This window comes from Bos grunniens, chromosome 1 (assembly GCF_055505025.1).
Source record: "Bos grunniens cultivar Pamir isolate PY7600 chromosome 1, Bosgru_T2T1.0, whole genome shotgun sequence".
NCBI lineage: Eukaryota > Metazoa > Chordata > Mammalia > Artiodactyla > Bovidae > Bos > Bos grunniens.
The window spans coordinates 63,171,156-63,198,476 of record NC_141165.1 but is presented as its reverse complement, the minus strand read 5'-3'; the positions used below and the strand labels follow the sequence as shown (position 1 = coordinate 63,198,476).

The 27,321-nt window shown below is 38.1% G+C and overlaps 2 protein-coding genes across 2 annotated transcripts in view; one reads left to right on the top strand and one right to left on the bottom strand.

Annotated features, from left to right (window-relative positions):
* The window catches only part of SPATA16 (spermatogenesis associated 16), a 283,069-nt gene that overhangs the window by 13,949 nt on the left and 241,799 nt on the right, over positions 1 to 27,321 (top strand). Inside the window, exon 2 of the mRNA XM_086318894.1 lies at positions 10,693 to 11,308. Within this exon, the coding sequence (XP_086175020.1) occupies positions 10,787 to 11,308 (522 nt within the window). The 5' untranslated portion in view covers positions 10,693 to 10,786. The remainder of the gene's footprint in view (positions 1 to 10,692; positions 11,309 to 27,321) is intronic.
* On the bottom strand, positions 7,871 to 8,816 carry LOC147379547 (histone H2B type 1-C/E/F/G/I-like). The gene has a single exon (XM_086318891.1). The coding sequence runs from the start codon at positions 8,249 to 8,251 to the stop codon at positions 7,871 to 7,873; it is 381 nt and encodes a 126-aa protein (XP_086175017.1). The 5' UTR covers positions 8,252 to 8,816.

Sequence of the window (27,321 nt, the reverse complement as noted above, 5' to 3'; positions counted from 1 at the left end):
AGAAAACGCTCATAGACCAACTAGTGCAAAGGCTCCAAGGTGGGAATGAACTAGTTAAAATAGCAGAACAAAATAAAAGCCAAGTGTCTGAAACAAAGTAGACAAAGCAGGAAATGCATGATGAATTTTCAGGTATAAGAGGTTTTTATTCTATTCTAGGTATTGTGGGCAGCCATTTAAAGATTTAAAGCAAGAATATGGTGGGATCTGATTTTCATTTAGGAGGATGACTTGGCTGCTGTGTGCGAGAGAACAATTTCAATAATCTAGGCAAGAAATTATGGGGTTGGAAATCATCATCATGGGTATGGATAGAGGTGGACCTTTGAAAGAAAAAGTCAGTAGGACCTCATGATGGATTGGACAATGGAGTTAAGTAAAAGAAAGGAAGGAAAGAAAACTCATAAGGTTCTGTTCTGACCAATGGATGTGGGGGCTTATACTGGAATGGGGAAGACTGTGTGATGGGTAACTGAAGATGAGATTTAAGAGACTTGTTTTGGGCTTTTAAGTTTTAAGATGCATATTAGGCAATCCAAGTAGAGGTGTCACATGGTGAGGTATACAGTTTTGAATTCCTGGGAGTGTTCTAAGACCTAGAGTTGTAACACTGGGAGTTACGATGGTATTTGCAGCAACAGGATTAGACAAGATCACCTAACCAGACAATGCAGATGGAGAAAAAAAGCAGCTCCAGCTGTCGGGTGTAACAGAAGAGGAAGGGCTAACCTAGGAGATTAAGAATGAGTGGTCAGTGAAGTAATAGGAAAATAAGAACTGCAAGGTGCCATAGAAGGGGAGATGATGATGTTCCACTGATGAGAGTGTCACCAGTTAAGAATACTGCCAACAGGTCTGGCAGATGAGATACTTGGCAACGTGAAAGTCACTGATGACCTTTGTCAGAGCAGTCTTAATGGAGTAGGAAAGAGTGAAGTCTGCAGAGATTGGATTGGGGAAGAAAATTTGTTACGAAAAAGTGGAGACAGAGAATGTAAAAAACTCTTTTCAGTCCTTTTGCAGTGGAGGGGAGCAGCAGTATGGGATGGCAGCAGGAAGGAGATGTGGAGGCAAGAAAGTTTGCTTGCTTTTCCTTAAAGTGTAGCTAGATCTGTGTGTGTATTAATGGATTAAGCAAGAGAGGAAGTGACGATTGCAGAAGCACAGTGGTTGAGAGGTTTGGAGACACGGGATTGAGACAAAAGTGTTTAACCTTTGAAAGAGTGGAGGCGTGTTTAAGGAGGCCGCATGTGGAATTGCCTCACTTCTTCTCTTATGTGCCATTACATCAATTATCTCATTTGATTCTCACATGATTCTCCTGTATCCAATCATTCCCATTTCTGGAGGAGGAAAATAATGTTTAGAGAGGTTGGATAATTTCTCCTAGAACACACAGTTTATAAATAATATATCTAGAATTCAAACTTTTTGTGCAACTCCAAATTGGATGCTCTTTCCATGGTGTAATGCCATGAACAATAAAGGCACCTTTCTAATGGTCTCTGATGCAACACAGCAGATGTTCACAGTGTACCAGGTACAAAGAAGCACAGTTGCTTTGATGCCATTATTACCATTTGGTGACTCTGTGATCAGCAAATGGTTTGTCAATTTAAAGTCTGGAATCCCCCACTCATATGGAAGTGTAGTGCCCACATTATGTTTTAAGAATTTAACGGCTTCTGGAATAAAACAGGACCATACATATACTTGCAACTAATGATCTTATTAAAAATGTCTAATGTCTTTCTCAACAAATCTGCTTCATATACTTGTTAGCCATAAATTGCCAATTAATTCTTTTTCCATTTAATAGAAAGTCCACCCAATAAAACAGTGGAATACCTTGTTACTAAATTTTGAAAAAAATGTTTTTTAAAGTAGAAAGAGTATAAATCCCAATCAATGGTGGTGAAATGCAGAGGAATTTATTATCCTGTGGTTCAAAAGTCATGGAATTTGACATCAAATGTCCCAAGTTTAAGTTTTAGGTCTAAATTATGTTGGTGATCCCACAAGTTATTTAATCACTTACTTTCCTCATTAGTAAAATAAAGGTAATAATATTTATGCAAAAAAGTTGTTGTGAGAACAAATGGAATAATCCAGTGAGATAACCTTGTACACTGGGAGTACCTGTTGGCTGCTATTATTATTCAGATAACACTACACAGTATGTTTTATTTTGTGTTTCTTAATAAGCATCATGAGCCCAATTCATTCTCCCTTCCGATAATGCTGAACTATTCCTTATGATTACTTGGATAAAAAAGAAGAAAAATTGCCTGTATAGGAACACCTCTCATTCTGCCTCTTCCAAAACCAAATCTCTTCAACTGCATCAGTCTCCTGTTCCCACAGAAGCGTGTTCATTATACCATACTACCGTACTACTCACCTCACCTATGTGCTCCTTTCAGTGACAAAAGTGTATTGAGGACCCATTAGGTTCCAGACTCTGAAGTCACTAAGCATCAGGATTAGACTCTTCTCAATGTTATGTGGCAGCCTGGCTGGGAGGGGAGTTTGGGGGAGAATGGATACACGTATATATATGGCTGAGTCCCTTCACTGTCCATCTGAAACTATCACAACAGTGTTAATCAGCTTCCCAGGTGCGCTAGTGGTTCAGAATCTGCCTGCCAATGCAGGAGACACAGGAGACGTGGGTTCAATTCCTGGGTTGGGAAGATTACCTGGAGGAGAGCATGGCAATCCACTCCAGTATTCTTGCCTGGAGAATCCCAGGACGGAGGAGCCTGGTGGGCTCTAGTTCATAGGATCACAAAGAGTTAGACAGGACTGAAGTGACTTACGGTGCACTGGAATGCAAAAGCAGAAAGTCAAGAAATGCCTGGAGTAACAGGCAAATTTGGCCTTGGAGTACAGAATGAAGCAGGACAAAGGCTAATAGAGTTCTGCCAAGAGAATGCACTGGTCATAGCAAACACCCTCTTCCAACAACACAAGAGAAGACTCTACACATGGACATCACCAGATGGCCAACAGCAAAATCAGATTGATTATAGTCTTTGCAGCCAAAGATGGAGAAGCTCTATACAGTCAGCAAAAACAAGACTGGGAGCTGACTGTGGCTCAGATCATGAACTCCTTATTGCCAAATTCAGATTGAAACTGAATAAAGTGGAGAAAAACACTAGACCATTCAAGTATGACCTAAATCAAATCCCTTATGACTATACAGTGAAAGTGAGAAATAGATTTAAGGGACTAGATCTGATAGAGTGCCTGATGAACTATGGACGGAGGTTTGTGACATTGTATAGGAGACAGGAATCAAGATCATCCCCCAAAAAAAGAAATGCAAAAAAGCAAAGTGGCTGTCTAAGGAAGCCTTACAAATAGCTGTGAAAAGAAGAGAAGTGAAAAGCAAAGGAGAAAAAGAAAGATATATCCATTTGAATGCAGTGTTCCAAAGAATAGCAAGGAGAGATAAGAAAGCCTTCCTCAGTGATCAGTGCAAAGAAATAGAGGAAAACAACAGAATGGGAAAGACTAGAGATCTCTTCAAGAAAGTTAAAGATACCAAAGGAACATTTCATGCAAAGATGGGCTCAATAAAGGACAGAAATGGTATGGACCTAACAGAAGCAGAAGATATTAAGAAGAGGTGGCAAGAATACACAGATGAACTATACAAAAAAGATCTTCATGACCAGATAATCACGATGGTGTGATCACTCACCTAGAGCCAGACATCCTGGAATGTGAAGTCAAGTGGGCCTTAGGAAGCATCACTATGCATAAAGCTGGTGGAGGTGATGGAATTCCAGTGAAGCTATTTCAAATCCTGAAAGATGATGCCAAGAAAGTGCTGCACTCAATATGCCAGCAAATTTGGAAAACTCAGCAGCGGCCACAGGACTGGAAAAGGTCCGTTTTCATTCCAATCCCAAGGAAAGGCAATGCCAAAGAATGTTCACACTACTGCAGAATTGCACTCATCTCACACACTAGTAAAGTAATGCTTAAAATTCTCCAAGCCAGGCTTCAGCAATACGTGAATTGTGAACTTCCAGATGTTCAAGCTGGTTTTAGAAAAGGCAGAGGAATCAGAGATCAAATTGCCAATATCCACTGGATCATTAAAAAAGCAAGAGAGTTCCAGAAAAAAACATCTATTTCTGCTTTCTTGACTATGCCAAAGCCTTTGACTGTGTGGATCACAATAAACTGTGGAAAATTCTGAGAGATGGGAATACCAGACCACCTGACCTGCCTCTTGAGAAATCTGTGTGCAGATCAGGAAGCAACATTAGAACTGGACATGGGACAACAGACTGGTAAAGGAGTATGTCAAGGCTGTATATTGTCACTCTACTTATTTAACTTACATGCAGAGTACATCATGAGAAACGCTGGGCTGGAGGAAGCACAAGCTGGAATCAAGATTGCCAGGAGAAATATCAATAACCTCAGATATGCAGATGACACCACCCTTATGGCAGAAAGTAAAGAACTAAAGAGCCTCTTGATGAAAGTAAGAGAGGAGAATGAGAAAGTTGGCTTAAAGCTCAACATTCAGAAAGCTAAGATCGTGGCATCCAGTCCCATCACTTCATGGCAAATATATAGAGAAACAGTGTCAGACTTTATTATTTTGGGCTTCAAAATCATTGCAGGTGGTGATTGCCACCATGAATATAAAAGATGCTTACTCTTTGGAAGGAAAGTTTTGACCAACCTAGATAGCATATCCAAAAGCAGAGACATTACTTTGCCAACAAAGGTCCGTCTAGTCAAGGCTATGGTTTTTCCAGTGGTCATGTATGGATGTGAGAGTTGGACTGGGAAGAAAGCTGAGTGGAGAAGAATTGATGCCTTTGAACTGTGGTGTTGTAGAAGACTCTTGAGAGTTCCTTGGACTGCAAAGAGAGCCAACCAGTCCATTCTAAAGGAGATCAGTCCTGGGTGTTCATTGGAAGGACTGATCTGGAAGCTGAAACTCCAATACTTTGGCCACCTGATGCGAAGAGCTGACTCACTGGAAAAGACCCTGATGCTGGGAAAGATTGAGGGCAGGAGGAGAAGGGGATGACAGAGGATGAGATGGTTGGATGGCATCACCAACTCAATCAATGGACATGAGTTTGGGTGGACTCCAGGAGTTGGTGATGGACAGGGAGGCCTGGTGTGCTGTGGTTCATGGGGTTGCAAAGAGTCAGACATAACTGAGCGAATGAAGTGAACTTAACTCCAATACAAAATAAAAAGTTAAAAAAAAAGGAGGAGATTGTGATGCATTCTTGCCCCTTCAGCACTTCACAGTCTTGTTAGACAATGTCTGCTCTATGTGAAGTTATTTACCTATACATCCCTCTCTCCATCCTACACCCTCACCCCCAGTTATGAGTTCTAGAATGCCGAGAATCCTGTCTTGGTCATCCTTGGTTTCCTTTATAACAAATAGTATGGGACATTTCTCTTGGTAGGTATCCAATAAATTATTATTGGATCAAAGAAATATTCTGTAGTGTGTTTTTTAAAATATCAAGGTGTACTGGTGGACTAACAAGCAAGATGCTTTTTCCTTATAATGTCTCTCTTACATTTAACAGCAAGTTAAAATTAGATCCTTTCTCTTTTTTTTAAAGAAAGAAAACCATAGCAACTGTGATGTTGAATGTTTCAGAGAGCAAATTTTTAAGTATTCTCTTTTTCTGAATTGCCCATGTTTAAGCTGCTGATTTCAATCAAAATGCTAATAAATAATTTGTCATACTAACAGCCATGTAAACCACTGATTGTATCTATAAAGTGATAGAGTCTCCCATATAAAACAGAATGCTTAATGAAATGTTCGCCGAAAAAATGAATGTGTTGAAAATCCACTGAATAAATTTTCAACAGTTACCCTCTGGAAATGATTGAACATTAACCTTTGTTTCTAGTACCTGAATTTATTATAAAACCTTCAAGATTGTTCTGTTTCATATCAATATTTGCTGGAGTTTTTTAAGACATGGCCTCTATGAGGAAATCAATTTTACAGTCTTCTAAATGAAAGAATGGGCATTTTTACAAGAATGTTATCAGTGAATACCTCTTTGATATACATAATGATTATCTAATAGTTTTCTCTAAATGTATTTTTATTGAAGTAATGATTAAAATGTAACTCAGTGCCTTAGGAACACTGACTAATGTCATGTTAATCAACTTGAGTACTAAAAAAAAACTGAAGAGGTTGATAGTTTAAATCTAGTTGGTAGATGATTCACTTGAACTATCAAAGAAGAAAATGTACTTTACCCAGGACCAAATTTAAAACAAAACCAAACAAAATCTAGCAAAACCACCTCAGAAACAACTCTTAGAAAGTTAAACCAAACCTTTAAAAAAAAATCTAATTTACTTCCTTTAAAATTTTTAAATTAGTCTTTGATTTTCAGAATCCATACTGATCAACATCTATTGAATGTCTGCTCTATGAAAATCACTGAACTAATGTCAAGATAAACACATTTCTGTTTTTAGGGGGCTTGGTGGAAGAAATAAGTCACTCACATATAACCATAATGTGGAAAATAGGACTGTAAATGCTGTCATTATTCTGAGGAGGGAGAGATGGAAAACTTCTGGCTAGGTTTGGACAGGTAGAATGAGATGAGAACAGGGAAATGGAGAATTCTTAGCAGACAAACTGAAAACAAGTATCTTTTTTGGTAGTAACAAGAAGTTCAGCTTGACTACAGAGTGGTTTGCAGAAGGTGTGCTAAATAAGTCTGGTAACACACATTGAGCTAGCTGGTAAAAGGCCTTAAATTCCAGATTATTTAAATGGTGTTGTATATTAAAAAAAAAAAAAAAAGCTGTAAGTGAACAGTTTCATAACACTTTTGTAGACATGCAACAATTTTTATAAAGAATTGGCTCTAAATCTGAAGCTGAAGTCACCTGATTTAGAACAACACTGAAAAATATTGGTTGGGTTGGCCATACTTTTTCAGCCTGTACATAGAGGTCACTTTTAGACATTAGGATACTTATTCTTGGTTTTTGTGGGGACCTGAATTATGTGTTTCTTGGACAAATTTGGGATATTTACTCTTTCAGATGTTTGAAAATGTCACAAATATTTTCCCTCTGATTGCTGTATGTGCCATGTACATATCTTCCTTCTCTATTGTTGTTTGGGGCTTCCCTGGTGGCTCAGATGGTAAAGCATCTGCCTGCAATGCAGGAGACCCAGGGTTCGATCCCTGGGTTGGGAAGATCCCCTGAAGAAGGAAATGGCAGCCCACTCCAGTACTCTTGCCTGGAAAATTCCATGGACAAAGGAGCCTGGTAGGCTACTGGGGTCACAAAGAGTTGGACACGACTGAGTGACTTCACTTTCTTTTCTTTCTTAATTTTTGTTGTTGTTTCTTGTAAAAAAAACTCCACTGAAAAACAAAACTGTGATCTTTATAGATACATTTAAGGACTGATGAAGAAATACTCAGAAGCCTGTTTCTTGAAAAACCAATAAAACTTTCTTGCAAAGTAAAAAGGTGCATAGTTGGGTTGGACAGGACAGACATCTGACAGGAAGACTGGAGTAGGGGAATTTGAAGGAAAAGAGGTGGAGGGAGAGAGGGAAGGAGGGAGAGAGAACAATTACCTTTTACAAGAAGTGGTTATAAAGATAAGTTTATGTATTCAAGAGGTGAAATAAATGCAGAAGAGATAGGTAATGCTGCTGTGAGTGAAGTGAAATGAAGTCGCTCAGTCCAGTCGTGTCTGACTCTTAGCGACACCATGGACTACAGCCCACCAGGCCCTCCGTCCATGGGATTTTCCAGGCAAGAGTACTGGAGTGGGGTGCCATTGCCTTCTCCATTAACAGCGGCAAGGCATATTATATTTACTTGGAGCTGGTATACTTGGTGACAGCCTTAGTACCCTCAGACACGGCGTGCTTGGCCAGCTCCCCAGGTAGCAGCAAGCGCACGGCGGTCTGGATCTCTCTGGATGTGATACTCGAGCACTTGTTGTAATGTGCCAGGTGCGATGCCTCCCCAGCGATGCGCTCGAAAATGTCCTTGAGGAAGGAGTTCGTGATGCCCATGGCCTTGGACGAGATGCTGGTGTCCGGATGGACTTGCTTCAGCACCTTGTACACGTACACGGAGTAGCTCTCCTTGCGGCTGCACTTGCGCTTCTTGCCATCCTTCTTCTGGGCCTTGGTCACAGCTTTTTTAGAGCCCTTTTTAGGGGCAGGAGCAGACTTAGCTGGTTCAGGCATGTCTATAATGACAACACCCAACAACACAGAAAGATCTTGAAAAAAAATTACTAGCCACGACCAACTACATATAATCTCACATATTTTAGCTACTATGCTTGAAGTAGAGAGAGTTTAGAAAAGATACCCAGGAGATACTATGAACATCTTTAAATAGCTTAAAATTTGAAATAGCCCATAAAGCTGATTGTAAGAATGAATATGAATCAGAGATCCTTAAAATCAGGTATTTTGAGCTTTAAACAAGTTTTAAGAGCATCACATCTCTTTTGCATTGCAGATAGTACTGGACAAGAGGGGAACACAAATATAATTTCTATAGTATTGGTAAGAAACAAGCTGAGTTTGGAACTTAGCCACCTTGTGGTATTTAAATCTTACTCAAAATTTTATAAAACTCTTAAAAAACCATATAATGCATGTATGGCGTTGGAGTTTTACTACTTCCATTTCCATAGCTCTAATACTGAAAAAAGCTTATTGGTACAGATGTATGTCTTGAGTCTTCATCCACTGAAGATCTTAATTCAAGGACTGAAGCTAACTTTTCTCAAACCAAAGCATATGTGACATAAAAGAGCAAATAAAGATAGAGTGATGGTAAAGAGTTTTTCCCTCGCTACCCTGAGTAGCCACATTAGTGGTTCAAAGGATATACTGGATATCAGCAATGAAATCAAGAGAGGAAAAGAAAAACAGGGCCTTTCCTGAATGCAGTTATGCTGTGATGATGGGTTTAATGATGCTCAGCCATAACTGTCTCCTTCAATACTGAGTATAACACAGAAGGGCAAAATTTTTAATCTTTTAGGTGTTTTCCCCCACATAGACACAATATAGTAATACATCAGTGCAAATCACCGGGGAAATATTTTTCTAGTGTTTAACTTCTGCAAATTAACATTCAAGATAGCTGGTATTGGAATTACTTGAAATTCAGTCTTTCCTATAAGATAATTCGGGTCATCACAGTAGATGTTTTGACGTGTCCACGTTTGACCTGAACCATTTCTGATGACCCAAGTTCAGTGTGATAGGGAGGAGGAAAGTGCCTCAAAGGTTACAGTCATATATACAGTTTTGTATCTTGCTACACTTTGCCAAGAATTACTGTTGTCAAACTTCAGGATCATTTTAAAGGTTTTTTGGGGCATATCTGTCTTTCAAGCAAACAAATGAAAATAATCAACATCTTGTGATTAACAAAATCATAAAATTTGAGAAGCTAGTCAAGACTTTATCTTGAGTCAGGCAATGATCCTGTAGTAGTTGAAAAGAAGCAAGAATGTTAGCTTTTATTTCATTATTATCTTATCATACTTGGCTCTTCTTTCTTACATTTTCTCTTCTCTTTGTGTTCTAAGTCTCCTATTAGGTATCCTAAACAACAGCATGCCTTAGAGGAAGTACTCCAAACCAGGAGTTAGTGACTGGAAGTCTCAGGAAGGAAATAGTGATCCAGGTTCTCCTAATGACCAACAGCATGACTCATATAAAGCAACTTAATATTTCTGCCCCTTAGTTTCCTTGAAAAATTTGTTCCTTATTCCTGTTTATCCTACAGAATTATTTCCAGAACAGGATACAATAGGTGAAAGAGTCTTAAAAATAGATACCAACCAAACTATACCATTACTAATTTAACACATTTTATATTTTGAAACTAATCTAGAAGCGGAAATAGTGTGCAGAAATCTTTGAATCAAATAACTGTTATATTTTTTGAACATCTGTAATTTAAGAATATATCTCCTCTTCATATACTATGATACCTGATATCATTGCTACCAAAATATGAATACAGTAAACTCAAGTTGAATCTGTGGCTCCTTTAGATGAGAGGGTGAATGCCATGTTCTTCTGCTTTCAAGTCCATGCCAAATAAGAGTTACCTTTAAAGCTGTTTAAACTTGAGATTACCATTAATAAGAGGAGAAATAAACTGAGGAAACATTGTGCTCATAACAGTGTCTGGAAGCCTTTCAGAGGAGGCAGCTGTGGTTTCTTTAGACTCCCAAGTCTATTATGCAGGTTAGCAGTATATTTTATAATGAGTTCTAGACCACCTGCCTTCCTGAGGAAATTAAGATCAAGATAGTTTTTTTTTTTAGGTCTTTTTTTTTTCCTCAGTGGTTATGTATAAGATTTTCCTATTCAATGAGTTTGAGCACCCCATAAAAATATTCATTCAGTGTTGTTCAGCTATAGATGACTATTTTTAAAGACGTTGTCTAAATGTGTTTTCAACGAATTCTTGGGGAACTGAAACATACACTTCTCTAGTAAAACAGTCAGCAGATGATGTCTATACAGTTTTAAAGTGATGAATACCTACAATGAATTAAACAGCATTTTCAATGAATTTAACTATAGTCTGACTAAAACCACTGGAATTTCAAAATTTTGTTTTAATTATTTTTCTTATTCTCACCCCCTTTCAGGTGTTTTAAGGGGCAATCAATGGACTCAGGAAGAGTAGGAGCTTGGAGAATACAATAAATAGGATCTTGTTCCAAAGATAAACACAGCAACAAAATGTCCACTTTAGCAAACCCACCCAGCATCCTGGAAATGTCACAAGAGATTAAGAAAAGCTGTGGAGACAAACAGGTGGAAATCACAGTTGAAAGAATAAAAATGGCAAAGAGTCTCAAAGAAAAACAAAGCAATGATTTAGAGAAAGTGGCCTTTAAACGGAAGGCAGAAGGTGACGAAAAGCCAGCTGGAAAGAAAGAGGCAAAGATAATAGAACTTGACAGTCTGCTGATCACCATGCCCCTGCCTCATATACCCTTAAAGAATATCATGGATGTGGAGGTGAAGCTGGTCTACGTTGATGAAGAGAAAGTGAGCTATGAGTTTGTGGAGTCCTATCCGTCCACTGGGAATAGGCCAACATGCCGAGCTGCTGAAATAGCGGACCCTTTGCATGGACCTAATTTCAGCGTTCTGCCTCAGATTGACAAATGGCTTCAGGTAGCCTTAAAGGATGCCAGTTCTTGCTACAGACAGAAGAAATATGCCGTGGCAGCAGGACAGTTCAGAACAGCACTGGAGGTATGGGGTAAGAGAGAGCATAGATTGGTGACAGTAAGCTGTGAAAGGGAAAGTTGTGATTACTGTGAGCCACTCTGATCATACTGTAATGAAAATACAGTATGAAAATATTGAATATCAGGACTTTTCAGTCCTCAGTTTATACCAATACAATATGCCTGCAAATTAATATGCCTGTGTGCACTCAACATATAGAAATCAGCCCAAAAGCATATTTTATGCCTTTTCCCTAACAAACACTGCAGTGAATAGTAACATATATTAAAATGCAGTTGGTTTTGCAATTTTAATGTACACCTATAGAAGCCTTAAAGTTTCAATACAGTAGTGGTGAGTAGAATATAGATTCCCTAGAAATAGGCAGTTAATGAGTATACATATTATCCCCTTTTGATATGTAGTCTTCATGATTAAACATAACCATCTTACTTTTAGCATGGGCTGATAATTTATGCATAATAAGTAAGGTCACTTAGTCGTGCCCAACTCTTTATGACCCCGTGGACTGTAGCCCACCAGGCTCCTCTGTCCATGGGATTCTCCAGGCAAGAATACTGGAGTGGGTTGCCATTTCCTTCTCCAGGGGATCTTCCCGACCCAGGGATTGAACCCAGGTCTCCCGCATTGCAGGCAGACGCTTTAACCTCTGAGCCACCAGGGAAGACCAATTTATGCATAATACTGATTAAAAAAAACAAAATAACACCTTTCACCTTACCATCAAACTTTACTTCCCTTCCCCTCCTATGAGCTTTATGAATAATTATTTTTCTCTCTAAGCAGGTAAGTTGATCAATATTTTGGCATAAAGATTTAGCCCATGGGCTAAAATAGATGTAAGAATAAAACTCAAAAAAGGTCACAGGAAGAAATGCACCATCTCATGACTCACTGAACTTATAAAAGGACCAAAGTGTGCAGCTAGAACTCCCATTGGCTTGGCAATATTGGTGACTGCGTATTTTATTAATTACAAAAAAAATTTTCAATGCATTTTATATATGCCTGGTGGCCACTGGAGACATAAAAAATGAGTTACGACATGGTAGCTTCCCTCTAACAGTCTGTGAGGGAGACAAACCAGTAAATAGTTAAATGGAAATGGTATTAAGGCATGACTGTTATACCATGGAACCAGGGCCATGTGCAGGAGTCAAATGTGAGATTTTGTGATAAAGATTTAAAGGATTAAGTGTTACTTCCAGTCTTAGTCACAGGTTAAAAATGACTACATCTACAATGAGTTATTAATGAACAATACAAGAAAATGTGCCCCTAAATATTGAAAAAGAAACCCTAGGCACAAAAAAGAAGGCCCAGAGAGACATGACGTGATGAGGTAGCATACAAGTAGATGCATCTATAAATACTTCTGTCCTTATTAAGGGTCATTTACACAAGTGAAGAGTGATGCACTTTGTAAACTTCTGAACTATGTAAAAAATGCCCCCAAATTGTTTTCAAAGCACTGAGAACCTTCTGCTGTTCTTTGAGCTAGAGACCAGAAGCTATTGACTGTGGAAAGGGAGCTAAGTGTAGACGCCAGGAAGAACCATGGGCACTTCTGCTAGGTCTATTTCCAGCTGAAAATTTTTTGGGGGAAAGGATAGGGTTAAAGGTGTAATTCTATTATTACAGGGTTAAAGGTTTAATTTTATCCTTTCCAGATAAAGGAAAAGAATAATTTTGGCAATGGGGGATAAAAGGCATAAAATAAGAAAGAACATAAACTACAAATTAAGTCTAGTTAGAGAAGCAAAAGGTATTTGCATTAACTAGAAGAAAATATCCATTTTTTTCCCATAAATCCCAGTGTTCAAAATTGTAAAATTTGAATCCAGTTTTAATGACCCCCAAGATGTATAATTGTACTGGAATATGCTTAAGTGTTTTGACTCTGTTGTGCACATTCTCTGTCTCTGTCTTTCCCTCTCTCTTTCTCTCTCTCTCCCCCCCAACCTCCCCCTCTCTCAAGGGTTTTTAGGAAAGTGTTGGATGCTGACACTAATTACTGGTAATTAACAAAGGTAATTATTTTGAGACCAAAACTTAGCTTAGACATCTGGTCTAGCTTTTGTCTAATTATCCTGGGAGTTAACTTTTGAAATCTTACCTAGACTGTCTCTTGATAAACCACAGTTACTAGGAATAGAAAAGATATTTAACCTTTTTAACTCTCCTGTCCTGAATTTAACTTCTATTGAATTGAATTGCTTCCATACTGAGTGTTCTCAGGTATTACTTAATGCATCTGTTGCTTTTCCTTAGGTCCTACCATGACTAAGATAGGATGAATGACAGAGACCAAGGCATAATGATAAGGATCACACCTGAAAGATAAATGCATCAATGACTATTTCAGTGTGTGAAGTTAGAATTAGGTTTGGCTGCAAATGACAAAAACCCAAAATACCTGTGTCAAAAGCAAGAGAGTTGTTTTTTTCACGTAAGTGTTAGGTAGTCAAGGACTGGTACAGTATGATCGTCAGGTACCAGATTCTATTTTGTTCCTAAAGATGTGGCTGTGACCTCAGGATCCAAAATGATAGCTCCTGTTGGTTTTATCATGCCCACCTTCTAACCAGCCAGGAAAGGGCAAAAGGAAGGAAAGAGTCACATTGTGTCCTAAGCATACTTCAAGGGAAGTTGCACACACCATTTCCACTTTTTTATATTGACCCAAATTTGGTCATGTGGCTGCACAGACCTACAAGAAATGCTGAAAAATACAGTTTTGATTCCCAATGCCTCTAACATTCAGGGGTCCTATTACTGATAAAGAAGGGGAGACTGGACATGGCTGTTGAAGGATAACTAGCAACTCTCCTGTGATTATTATATGGGGGGAGGGCACTGTGAGGTATACAAAATGCTTAGTATCTGAGTGGTACAGGTACAGAGTCAGGCTGTAGAAACACACAGAAGGCTGCCTGTGGTTTAAGGTAAGACCATGAAAAGAAAAAGTAAAAACTGGGGAAAGGCACTAGAAATTTGTGACTATTAATAGACACAATAATTTCCAATTCATCTAATAAATCCATTAGGAATGTTCTGCTTCTATGTTAGCTTCCCTGTGTTCTTGACAAAGTCTTAGCTCCTTTTGTTTTTATAACATGGTAACTAGACAAGTAAATTCATGGTATTTTGTAATGAATAAGATAAAATGATATGCAGCGATTCAGAAGATAACAGTTTAGCTTCCAAAAAGCAGCCAACTTTAATCTTTCAGGATTTCAGAACATAGGAGGCATTTATTTAAATGTGCCTGATGAAACTAACTCTGTGACTAACTCTCAGTCTTTACTAAAATCAGTCATCATTTGCTCCTGTGTTTGAAATCACAACAGAAAACACACCAGATGGGCAAAAGGTATAAACTGAAAGATAAAAAACATACATTCATATGAAATCACAGTATTATGCCTAGATGTTATTACCTATAATTTTTAAAGAACAACTATATAAATTCACCCTCTATTAAAATGTTACAGATTCTGTTAAAAAATAAAGACATTGGCCTCATAGGCCCACTATTTCCAATAAATTGCTTGTTGTTCAGTTGCCGTCATGTCCGACTCTTTGTGACCCCATAGACTGCAGCACTAAGCACAGCACACAGGCTGCAGCACGCCAGGCTTTCCTGTCCTTCACTATCTCCTGGAGTTTGCTAAAATTCATGTCCATTGAGTTGGTGATGCTATACAACCATCCAGTGAACTTCTTAGCTGTCGATAAAAAGTTAGAAGAGATTAATTCATAAACATTCTAGTTGAACTTTCGTAGAGAAAGAATAATTATTAGCAAACACCTTAAGGGTTTTACTAATAGGAACACTTAAAGGTCTGGGAATGGACTAATCACATTTTTGTCATTTATAAGAAAAGCACTCAAATTATGAAGAAGGTTAATAATTTTGTGGCATGCAACCTAAACAATGCCATCATTTCAGCCTTACTCATAGGATCTTAGTAACTCAGAGGCTTCCACCTTTTGAAGTAGAATAGACCTATACACACCCTTCAAGAGACGCCGCTTCAAACAATCCCACTGAACCAGCCAAAGAACATAGAGCACAACCTCCCTCACCAAATAGAATTTTCAATTCCGATTTCATCATGCAGGAACTCCTTAAGGTGCTTTTTTTTTCTTAATATCTTGGTGCTCCAGTCACTGTTCTGTGAAGTTAGAGTAATAACTCACATTTATGGAGCTCTTGCTATGTGTCAGGTATTATATTTTACATCCTGGGAATATTTACATTCAATGTTACATTTTATTCTCACAATAAGCATATGAGATGAAACTATTATTCTTTTATGCTAATGAGAAAACTAAGGGATAGAAAGGTTAAATCAGCTGCTCAAGGATCAACAGCTAGAAGCAGTAGTACCTGGGACTGAACCAAGGTGATCTGGTTCAGAGCTCACCACCTTAACCGCTATGCCCTTGCTACTCTGAGGGTTTGTGAGAAATATATAACTTCTGCTAGACCTGCATAATCAGCATCTGGATTTTAAGAGATCACAAATGGTCCTGGTACACATAGCAATTCAAGGAGATGAGATGAGAATCGCATTCTGTGAGATGCTGACATTGCACAAATTTGCCCTAAAATGAAAACTTTACAGTTTGGTCTCCAACTTAAAATGCTTTATGCTCCTTGCTAATTTCATAGGAGGGCTTTTCTGAGTAGCTCAGCTGGTAAAGAATCTGCCTGCAATGCAGGAGACCTTGGTTCGATTCCTGGGTCGGGAAGACCTGCTGGAGAAGGGATAGGCTACCCACTCCAATACTTTGGCCACCTGATGGGAAGAGCTGACTCATTGGAAAAGACCCTGATGTTGGGAAGATTGAAGGCAGGAGGAGAAGGTGATGACAGAGGATGAGATGGTTGGATGGCATCACCGACTCAATGGACATGAGTCTGAGCAAGCTCTGGGAGTTGGTAATGGACAGGGAAACTTGGCGTGCTGCAGTTTATGTGGTCACAGGAGTTGGACATGACTGAGCGACTGAACTGCACTGAATTTCATAGGAAAGAATTTCCTTTTAAGCATTTTTCTCTAACAATTGTGTGGAATTTGGGATTTCAAGGACCTTAATTTTTTTTTTTTTGAGTTAGAGAGGCAAGAGGATTGACCTCATATTTGTATTGTGAAAGAATATAACAAAAATAGCTATCATTATATTGTTTCATTAAAATTTCATTATTTCATTAAAATATGGAGCAGTTTAACACCAAAAAAGAAAATAGAAAGGGCATACTCTCAAAATAGGGCATACTGTCAGAATGAAGGGTATTTTTAAAATAGATTGTAATTCAATTTCATGAAAAGTTGACTAAATTGTCTTTTTTTTTTTCATTGCCCCTTAGATCAATAAAGTACTGGTCTGAGAACCAGTTTTTGGGAATCACTGTTCTAGAACACATTTCCTTTATAGTAAACATTAAGTATCCAGGACGATTGAACCCACACCAGGGCCTTCTTATGAGATTACTTCCAGTGTAATGGAATTTGGTATGAGGCAGGTCCATTTTGGAGCCCATCCAAAGGGGTTTATTTAATGAAGTAGCAAAGATATCTCATTATAGGGCCGCCTCACCTATAATTGCTCTGAGAATAATTCTGTAGCAAATCTCTAGGGCATGAAAATGTGGACATCCCAGAAAGCTTAATTTAAATGGATTCTAACACAGATAGTTCCTAGTCAACATAATCAGGAAATCGAGAGTTCACCAAATTCATGGAGTGCCCTGGAGCTAGCTGTCTTTTTACCCATCTGTGGATCTGCAAAGGGATTTAGTATTCATTTCTTAAACTCCTGCTGGGGTCCACGCCTATGTATTTAGATAAGTATCACAATAGCCCTCAAAACAGATATTATCATCCCCATTTAACAGATTAAAAAAAAATGATGCTCTAAAAAGTTAAAAAAAAAAAAAAGCTTACAAGTGCCCCAGCTAGTTTGTGGCAGGGCTGAGATCAAATTCCTGTGTCCTAATTTCATATCTGAATATCTTTACTTTCTTGCTTTTCATACTTAACAGTTTATAAAAGTTGTATAAGAGTATTATTTTTTAAAAAACAGATTCTGATATGTGGGGGTCTGTGATGGAACATCCAGATTCCTCATTTCAAATGAGCTCCTAATGATGTCCATGTCTCTGGTCCAGGGACCACTCAAGTAGCAGAGATTTATGCCACACACTGGTAGGTTTGCAAATGCCCGCCATTGTCCAGGCAGTAAGCACTTGCAGATATCTAGCTCATGTAACCTTAGGTGGCCGCAAGGGTCCAGAGCTGTTAGAGTACTGTATTTGCAGTCAGATTATCTGTTTGATGCTGCTTCTGGCACCTACTTGCTCTGTGACTTTGAGCAACTTTCTGAACCTCTTAAAACACTGTTAAGCAGGAATGGTAAGAACTAAACACCAATCACAAGATGCTTTCACACAGGACTGCTTGTTGGAAAACATGATGAGCTCGAAATCTGTGTTCAAGTTGTCATTGTATTTCTTAAGTTCTTCATTTCTTTGTACAGTATGTATTCAACTTAAAACTTTAATGCCCCAAAGGATTTTGTCCAATTCAGTAGTTTATCATCATTTTTAACCCATATCCTTTTTTCCTTTAATTAACATTAAAATTTTATAGTTTCTGTTAAAGACTATATTTAATCAAAGCAAGGGACCAAAATAATTCACTGCTTTTTACTTTATTCTATACCCTTTTACGGAGAAGGCAATGGCACCCCACTCCAGTACTCTTGCCTGGAAAATCCCATGGACGGAGGAGCCTGGAAGGCTGCAGTCCATGGGGTCGCTGAGGGTTGGACCCGACTGAGCGACTTCACTTTCACTTTTCACTTTCATGCATTGGAGAAGGAAATGACAACCCACTCCAGTGTTCTTGCCTGGAGAATCCCAGGGACGGCGGAGCCTGGTGGGCTGCCATGTATGGGGTCGCACAGAGTCGGACACGACTGAAGTGACTTAGCAGCAGCATACCCTTTTAGAAGAAGTAATCTAAATCAAACACTATTTTGAACTATTAATTGCTTCTGACAAAAAATACAAACTTTCACTTAAATGCACAAATTGTTATGCTAGAAGCAGTTCATTTTGTTCTTAGTTCTCACATATAAAGTGACTTGAACTCTGTATGGTCAGATCAGAATTGAACTTTTCAGTTTCTATCATGATTGTTGCCATCTTTGTTCCATCCGGGGGCATCGTATAATTAATTAATGATAAAAATATGTTTTAAGTGCCAGCAAATTTACGTAGCAGGAAAATACAAAACAAATGCCTCTGTTAATTGCCAAAGTAAAATAACAAAATTAGATATATCTCTATAAGTAAGCACTAATTAAATAAAAATAATCTCTACAAGAGCAAGATTTGTCATTGTAAGAAAAAAATATGTTATTACCCCTAACATTCACTGGCTGTTTCAGCCTGACATAGCACTAGATGTAGGGGATACAAATATATTTAAAACTTAGTCCCTGCCCTCAAGGAGGTTTTCCCATTGTGGTAGAGTGTCAGGGAGAGAGGTGACTGGAAGAATTTTTCTATAAATAAGACTACAATATAATCTGTATCACATTTGTGAATGAAAGAAGAATCACATTTCATATAAAAATATTATAAACTTTGGAAATTCCTGACACAATTTCAATCACCTGCTGCTGCTAAGTCGCTTCAGTAGTGTCCAACTCTGTGTGACCCCATAGACAGCAGCCACCAGGCTCCCCCATCCCTGGGATTCTCCAAGCAAGAACACTGGAGTGGGTTGCCATTTCCTTCTCCAATGCATGAAAGTGAAAAGTGAAAGTGAAGTCGCTCAGTCGTGTCCGACTCTTGGCGACCCCATGGACTGCAGCCTTCCAGGCTCCTCCATCCATGGGATTTTCCAGGCAAGAGTACTGGAGTGGGGTGCCTTAGCCTTCTCTGTCAATCACCTAGAAGTGATATTAAATATACTTGTATGGGGTGCCCAAACTCACTCTCGGAGAGCCTGAGATACAACTGTCTGGGGTTCAGACAATGACTGTGCTTGGGGTAGTGGTATTTTTAAGTTCCTAGAATAGTTAAAAACAGTTGAGAACTGCTAGCATAGACAATCTTTCTTTTTCACAATTACCTACAATTGATGTTAACCCATGTGTGTTTTTTAAAAGGGAATTAAGAGAAATAATATCTAAACATTCTAAAGCTATTATAAAGCATCAATTAAAAAGGTAAATATTACTGTCTTAAAAATTTATTCTTTGAAAATTAACATTTAAAACAATCTTCTCATATTCACTTAAAAAGCAAATGAACTTAATGACTTCTTTTCTATTAACACTAATAAAATAGGTTGATACTAAACACCAGTCAGTGGTTGATTAGAATGTTTCTCTAAATTTATCCCATTAGTTATCATCTCACAAAAAATAATTATTAATCCATAGGAAGCTGAGCAAGATCTCTTTAGTGAACAGGATCATTTTCATAGTTTATGAGTTCTGTTATGGGTTTGTTTCAAATTTCAGTAAATGTTAGTGTATTTTTAAATGCAGTTAATTCTGTTTACACTGTTGTAAATCAAAACTCAACTAACTCACTGAAACCTTCAGTTCAGTTCAGTCGCTCAGTCATGTCCGACTCTGCGACCCCAAGAATTGCAGCACGCCAGGCCTCCCTGTCCATCACCAACTCCCGGAGTTCACTCAGACTCACGTCCATCGAGTCAGTGATGCCATCCAGCCAACTCATCCTCTGTCGTCCCCTTCTCCTCCTGCCCCCAATCCCTCCCAGCATCAGAGTCTTTTCCAATGAGTCAACTCTTCTCATGAGGTGGCCGAAGTACTGGAGTTTCAGCTTTAGCATCATTCCTTCCAAAGAAATCCCAGGGCTGATCTCCTTCAGAATGGACTGGTTGGATCTCCTTGCAGTCCAAGGGACTCTCAAGAGTCTTCTCCAACACCACAGTTCAAAAGCATCAATTCTTCAGCACTCAGCCTTCTTCACAGTCCAACTCTCACATCCATACATGACCACTGGAAAAACCATAGCCTTGACTAGACGGACCTTTGTTGGCAAAGTAATGTCTCTGCTTTTCAATATGCACAACCCTAAATTGTAATTCAACTTGATTCCACGTTGAGGTTCACACACATTAAAAACAAATTATTCTTATCCAAATATTGGATAATATTGCCCAACATTTCTGTCACTATCTAACTTTCTAAATTTCTTGCAAGGCTTCCCAAGCCAGATACAGTTGAAAACAGCAATATTTTCTTTCCCCTACTCCTTTCCAGCCTTCATACACAACACAGTGTGATGTTCAAACAGACTCTGCATGTACCAAGCATATGAGATTCACTTAAATTTGTTCACAGGAATGTAGCACAGAATAAGGTTGTGGTTACTCTTTTGATTCAGATTATCTAGAAGAAAGTTAGGAAAAAAATCTTTTATTTAATCACCTAGTTCACCTATTCTGTTGCCTCATTTGAGAGTCACTAAAATAGAGAAGAACGTTCTTTCCACCTGAGAAATGATTCTGTTTCTATCAGAGAATAGGATGTAGACAGGCAGGGTGTAATACAGAAAGGGAAACAAATTTTCATTACATGGTCTCAGTATGGTTTCCCTATTTTAAATGAATTGTTATGAATACCAAGAACATTGGATTCATACATACTTGAATGCTACCACCAATGTGTATTTTATATCCAGAAAGAAACAACTTCTGGAAAACTAGTTTTAGGCTATGCTGATGATGATGATTCAAATTATGCTACTAACCCATTAATAGTTAATCGCTGATTTTGTGGGATAAAATTTACCAAGAAATCATCCACAAGTTAAGTGACTACTTCCTTACTACTTTCTATCAACTTGTTGGGTGATGTGGAGGTAAGACCACAGTATATGGCCGGGTTTTGGTTCTCAAGGAACTCAGATTCAAGCTTTAGACAGAAGTTCTATAACTGTAAGAAAATTAGAAATCTGTCAAGTGTTTGTGATGTGCAATGGCCGTGTAGAACAAAGATTTAGGATGAGAACATTTGATAAAGTTTGTGATACACATCTATGAGCATGAACTCTGGCAGGCACATCACCTATACTAACACTTCTAATTCTCACAGTAACCCAGTGAGTTGAGAACTATGATTATTCTCTATTAAAGATAAAAAGATAAGAATGCATAAAGTACTCATGGAAATGCTAAGAGGATGTGGGTGAATTTACAAGTTTGAATGATCCTGGAAAAAAAAAAAAAAACAGAATGGAAAACTGGGATGGGTAGAGGGGACAGAAACGGAGTGTGATATTTGAGATAAACATTATCAGTAGGATGGAGAACTTGAGGAAAGAAGCATGAAACTGAATAAGGACAGCAAAGAGATGGGCAGGCCAGAGGAAGGCATTATTATGAAATGAGGGTGAAGCAATAAAGCCCGATACAGGATGGTCTTAAAAACTAGGCAGAGAACATTGGAATTGGCATTAAAGGCAATAAGTGAGTTCTAGGATAGGTAAGTAACAATGTAAAAAAAAAAAAAGAAGGATTGAGAATCAGTGAAAAAAAATATTGAGTAGTTACTACTTTATCAACACTATGATGCTTACTACAAGATCTACAAGGAAGTACAAGATTTCAATTCCAATATTATTGTTCTTTATCCTTTCTTCAGCTACATCTGTAATATAACTATACTCTTCTTATAGTAGCCATTTTATTTGCCATGATCCAAGTATTGATTTTATGGGGAAACAGTCAGGGAGATGAAGGAACTAAAGGAGAGGAACTGAAGGAACTAAAGGAGAGGAACTAAAGGAACTAAAGAGAGAAACTAAGGAAATAAAAAGAGAAAATGCCAGGGTAAAACAGGAATATATATAGAGTGTTATGGTAGAAAGGGCTTTCCTGGTAGCTCAGATGGTAAAGAATCTGCCTACATGCAGGAGCCCTGGGTTCGACCCCTGGGTTGGGAAGATCCCCTGGAGGAAGGCATGGCAACTCACTCCAGTATTCTTGCCTGGAGAATCCCCATGGACAGAGGAGCCTGAAGGGCTACAGTCCATTGGGTCGCAAAGAGGCAGACATGCCTGAGCAACTAAGCACAGCATGGTAGAAAGTCCAAGGCTGAATAGGAGAAATAAAGCTAGAAGAGCTAGTAGGTAGCCAATGAGTACCCTGTCAAGATCTTGGATGTTATTCAGTAAATAACAGGAGGTCTCCCAAAAGGATTAGTATGGGGAATGGTGGTGTCAATTACATGTTTATTTTTATTATATCACTCTAGTGTATGTAGACAACAAAGACAGTGCTCAGTCTCTGGGTTATATCTTATTACTGGATAGGAAGAAGAGGTTTCATGAATTGAGGGTAATTTGAGAGAATTTCTATATTTTTTAATTGAATTGAAAGCAGTTGGAGAATTTGAGAAAGACTGGATAGGCAACAGAGACAAATTAGACAAAAGACTAAATACTGGAGGCCTCCCTCAGAAGAGGGACCATGAATTCATAGTGACAGCAAACTGCAAAGTTATGTGATTTTCAACATTGTGTCTCTGAGCATCCAAAAATTTTCATTAACTGATAAAACAGATGAGAGGGCAGAATTATTGAGATTAGTGATGACAGAATGGTCATCATAGTGGACTATGGCTCTCAGCTGGGCAGGAAAGGACAGAATAGAGGGGGTGTAATGGTCCAGGGACTGACAGTTAAAGGAAAGGCACTTGAGGATGAGAGAGTGAAAGAGCTGAAAGCCTAGGAGGTTTGGCCAAAGAGTAGTCCTGGAGTATAAGATTTGACATATGAAGTTCCATGAGATTGGGTTACTAAATGAGAGTTCAGGAGTTTCAAAAAAAAGTGAGAAGCCAGGATATTAGGTGAGTCACTTTCACACCTGGATATTGAATATCTGAAGTCACTCAGGATGATTCTGGGACAAAGAGCAAAGAAGAGCCATAATCCCGATGTCAAATCTTAGTAAATGTGAGGAAATAGTCACGAGTCTGATAGAGTTATGATAGAACAGCTAGATGATGTATTTTTTTGTGTGACACTATGCTAAAAGACAGGCTCAGCAAGCCTTAGTCTGAAAGGAAAGAAGTGGAAAGAGGGGTTTTTGCCCAGCAAAGTTAAGGGTCATTTTCTTCTTTTGGTTACTGGTACCTCTACTGTGTCCTTTTTTCCTGTGTATGTACAACACTAATCACTAAGTGAAAGTCAGTAAGAGTTATTAGAATTACGGAAACTGCTGCAATGATAAATTGCTTTTATAATATACCCTTAAAGTTAGTCAGCAAGGTTGTTTTTATATCTTGGCATGTTCATTTATATTTATGGGATTTTCTCTTCTTTTTTGATACTAGGACTTATTGAATAATTGTTTTTGACTACTTTAGGAGGAAATATCGGAGAAGGCAATGGCAACCCACTCCAGTCCTCTTGCCTGGAAAATCCCATGGGTGGAGGAGCCTGGTAGAGTGCAGTCCATGGGGTCACAAAGAGTTTGACATGACTGAGCGACTTCACTTTCACTTTTCACTTTCATGAATTGGAGAAGGAAATGGCAACCCACTCCAGTGTTCTTGCCTGGAGAATCCTAGGGACGGGGAAGCCTGGTGGGCTGCCGTCTATGGGGTCGCACAGAGTCGGACACGACTGAAGCGACTTAGCAGCAGTAGCAGCAGCAGGAGGAAATATATCAATACATATGCATGTAGAGATAAGCACATCTTTTTAATAAAGAGATTATCCTAATTTGAGTGCTTAAAAAATTAGAATATTGATAAATAAGAATTCTCAGTAGTTTTATTAACACAGCGTGTGTGTGTGTGTGTGTGTACTGTGTGTTTTTAGTATACTCTATTTGGGATGTTTCCTAGAGTATTGGCTTTGCGATAGGGTGGTAATTATGCACTGGCATGAAGGTTTTAAACAACAAATACATGTTCTTAAATACCAAACATAATGGTGAAAAATGAAAACTAATGTAACAGTCAACATTCACACCTTCTGATGCTTTCATAAGGTGTGAATGTTGAAAGCTATTAACCTCACACCACTTGGTTCTTTTGTTATTGTTTTTTTTAACTTTAAAACTTCACTCAGCAGTGGCCCAAACAAAAGATACCTGAAGTAAAGTAGCTCAGCCCTGATCTGAATCTCAAGTTAGGAATGAAGGAAATGCCCTACTGTGTGCATGCCTTATGGAAGCAGCAATCAAGCATATCCACTTAAACAAAAGAAGTAAAATATTATGATCTCTTAATACCAGAGATACCTATCAGCTTAGAGTACAGGAAGCCATTGCTGGCACCATGGACCTGCTCAGCATTTCTGGCTCCCATAGAGAGTCATCCTCATGGCTATGTTAAAACTGCGTTATTATATATTTCTCTATGCCTTAGTGGCATGAATACTGAGAGTGTATTCTAAAGCAGGTTCCTACCAGTAAGTGATGGATTTAGGCAGAATTCTCAGAGGTGGCATCCAGGGAACAAGATCTTACATGTGGGGATGTCCATTTACAGCATCACACAGTTGTAGCACTGCCATTAGTTAATTCAGGCTGTCAAAGGAGGAATGTGAAAAAATGAAGAAGAATGCCGAAAGGCTTAGCTGAAGCTGGAGGGAGTTGTAGGTGGCTGTGATAGGTTTTTGACCTCCACTTAAGTGCACCCTGATGACAGTAACATGCACAGTGGAATCCTTGGGTCAGTCATCAGCTCACTGCCACACAGCATGACTCTCTAGTGTGAGGTGGGCCCCTCACTGCATTCGGATTATATATTTGAAGTTTCTCACTTACTTTTCTGAATAGGTAATATATTCATAAAGTTCAAAATTTAAGAGGTATAAAATAGTTTGCAAATGACTCCTTTCTAGCCCTCTCCTCCAGCCAGCCAATTTCCCTCCAAATGGGCAATCATTGTTTATCTTTTAAGTTAATAAATGCAAGCAATATGGAAGTACATATTCTTTCTAAAACTTTATTTTTTTTACTTAGAAATAAGTCTTAGATGCTGTTTTATATCAGCATATATTTCCCCATCTTATTCGTTGCCTAATACTTCAGTATATGGAAGATGCATATTCTCCATTGATGAACATTTGGGTTGCTTCCAGTGTTTTGTTCTTAGAAATAGTGCTGTAATTAATAACCTTGTGCACATGTCATTTTGAATGAATGCAGGCAGGTCTATAGGAGACATTTCTCACATTAGAATCTAAGAGTTTGCACATTTGAAATTTCAATAAATACTGCCAAGCTACACTTCCATCAGCTTTGTATAAGAAGACTTATTTTTCTTTATTCTCACCAAACCAATATGTTATCCAATTTTTAATCTTTCCAAAATAATAGCCTTTTAAAAATCAGTACAAAATAAATTTTCATTTCTTTTACTGTGTATGAGTTGAGAATCTTTTACTATGTCTAAGCACCATTGGCTTTTCTGTGTATTTCTGTGCTATAAACTCCAAATTTCTAATGGGCTGTTGGTGTTGTCTTGGGAGTGTGATGGTTTTAAATTCAAAACAAGTCTGAAAAGTACCTTGTGGGCAAGTAAGTTTCCCCCTATATAATTCTGGTGATTCTTTGCAGAGTAGGAGAAGACGACTTCCTTTAATTTGCATTGGGTTATAAACTTGCATTAGAACTCAATTACCATCCTTTAGGAGCTCCAATGCTGACCTGATTGGCCATTTCTTACAGTGTGAGGTAAATGTCTTTAAAATGAAGTGCATGCTCATATTTTCAAGAAATGGGAGAGTAGTTAAGCAATAACATTTAGAAAAAAAATATTCCTAGTCCATAAAAATCAGAAAGCTCTTTATTAGTAGTAAGGTTCTTGTATAAAAGCATAATTTCTCTTATATTTAGAGACTGTAAAATTTTTGGCCCTTTAGGAATTGTGTATTTTTTGAAATTGTAATATTTCAGATTTTGATGTTGTTTCTAATACATGAGGTCTAGTGTTGTCATCTCTCCTAGACAATCCTTAGAGGGAAAATAAACATGCTACCTAGCTAAAGGTAGATTTCACCTGGAATATTCATCTAATAATGTGTTTTATAGGTAGCATATGGTAGTGCTGTTATATGAATTCTGGATGAATTTTTCCTTGTTAAAATTTGTTGAAAGTGTTATATTTTAATTAGTGTCTGGTGTAAACCATTGATTTCAGATAGATGTGATTTCAAACAATGTGATTCCTCCTTTTTCGTATTTATTTTAGAACAAGAAACAAAGAGACTGTCAATAATGGCTTGGTCAATAATAATACCCAACTTGGAATTCCCGCTGACTGGGGGGAGTGATTTGGTAGAAAAGCCATTTGTCTTCCATGATATCACTGCTGAACTTTGAGTAGTAACTGCCTCCAGGATTACTGTTTTAAGAAAATATCTGAAATCTATAGATGAATTATAGATACACAGGTGACTTTAAAATTATTTTTTTTCATTCTTCATCTCTAAGATACAATGGAAAGAAGAAACATTTCCATACCCAGCCCCTCCCAAAAAAAATTGTTTTATATTGTCCTGAAATTCCTTCTATTCAAATACTTAGAGGTTTAGTCTTAACTCTTGATTTTCTCTGTTGTTTGTGTACTTAAGTCAGCATTTTTAAGTGGTTAATGTCTGCCAGCTATTTATTTACTACACCTCTTTCAGTTCTCACAACCACCCAAAGAAGTAGGATTATCATTAGACCCATTTTGCAGATAACGAAATTAAGGCTCTGGGAAGTCAAATAACTTGATTAAGATCACCTGTTAGTAGTAGAATTAGAGCCTGAACTTAGGACTATGCGATTCCAAACACACTGTAACTATAATCATTACGTAATGCTGCCTACTCAGTAGTTGAGCCACTTTTCAAATAAATTCCTACGTTGAACCATGAGTGGTATTCCAAATATTTTATAATAAACGTAACCAAATCACAGCATAATCATTAAAAGGGCATACACTAATGAACAGATGCCTAC

Bases quoted from the DNA above. Each gene is read 5' to 3' on its own strand.
- LOC147379547 (XM_086318891.1), bottom strand. From the start codon at position 8,251: ATGCCTGAACCAGCTAAGTCTGCTCCTGCCCCTAAAAAGGGCTCTAAA.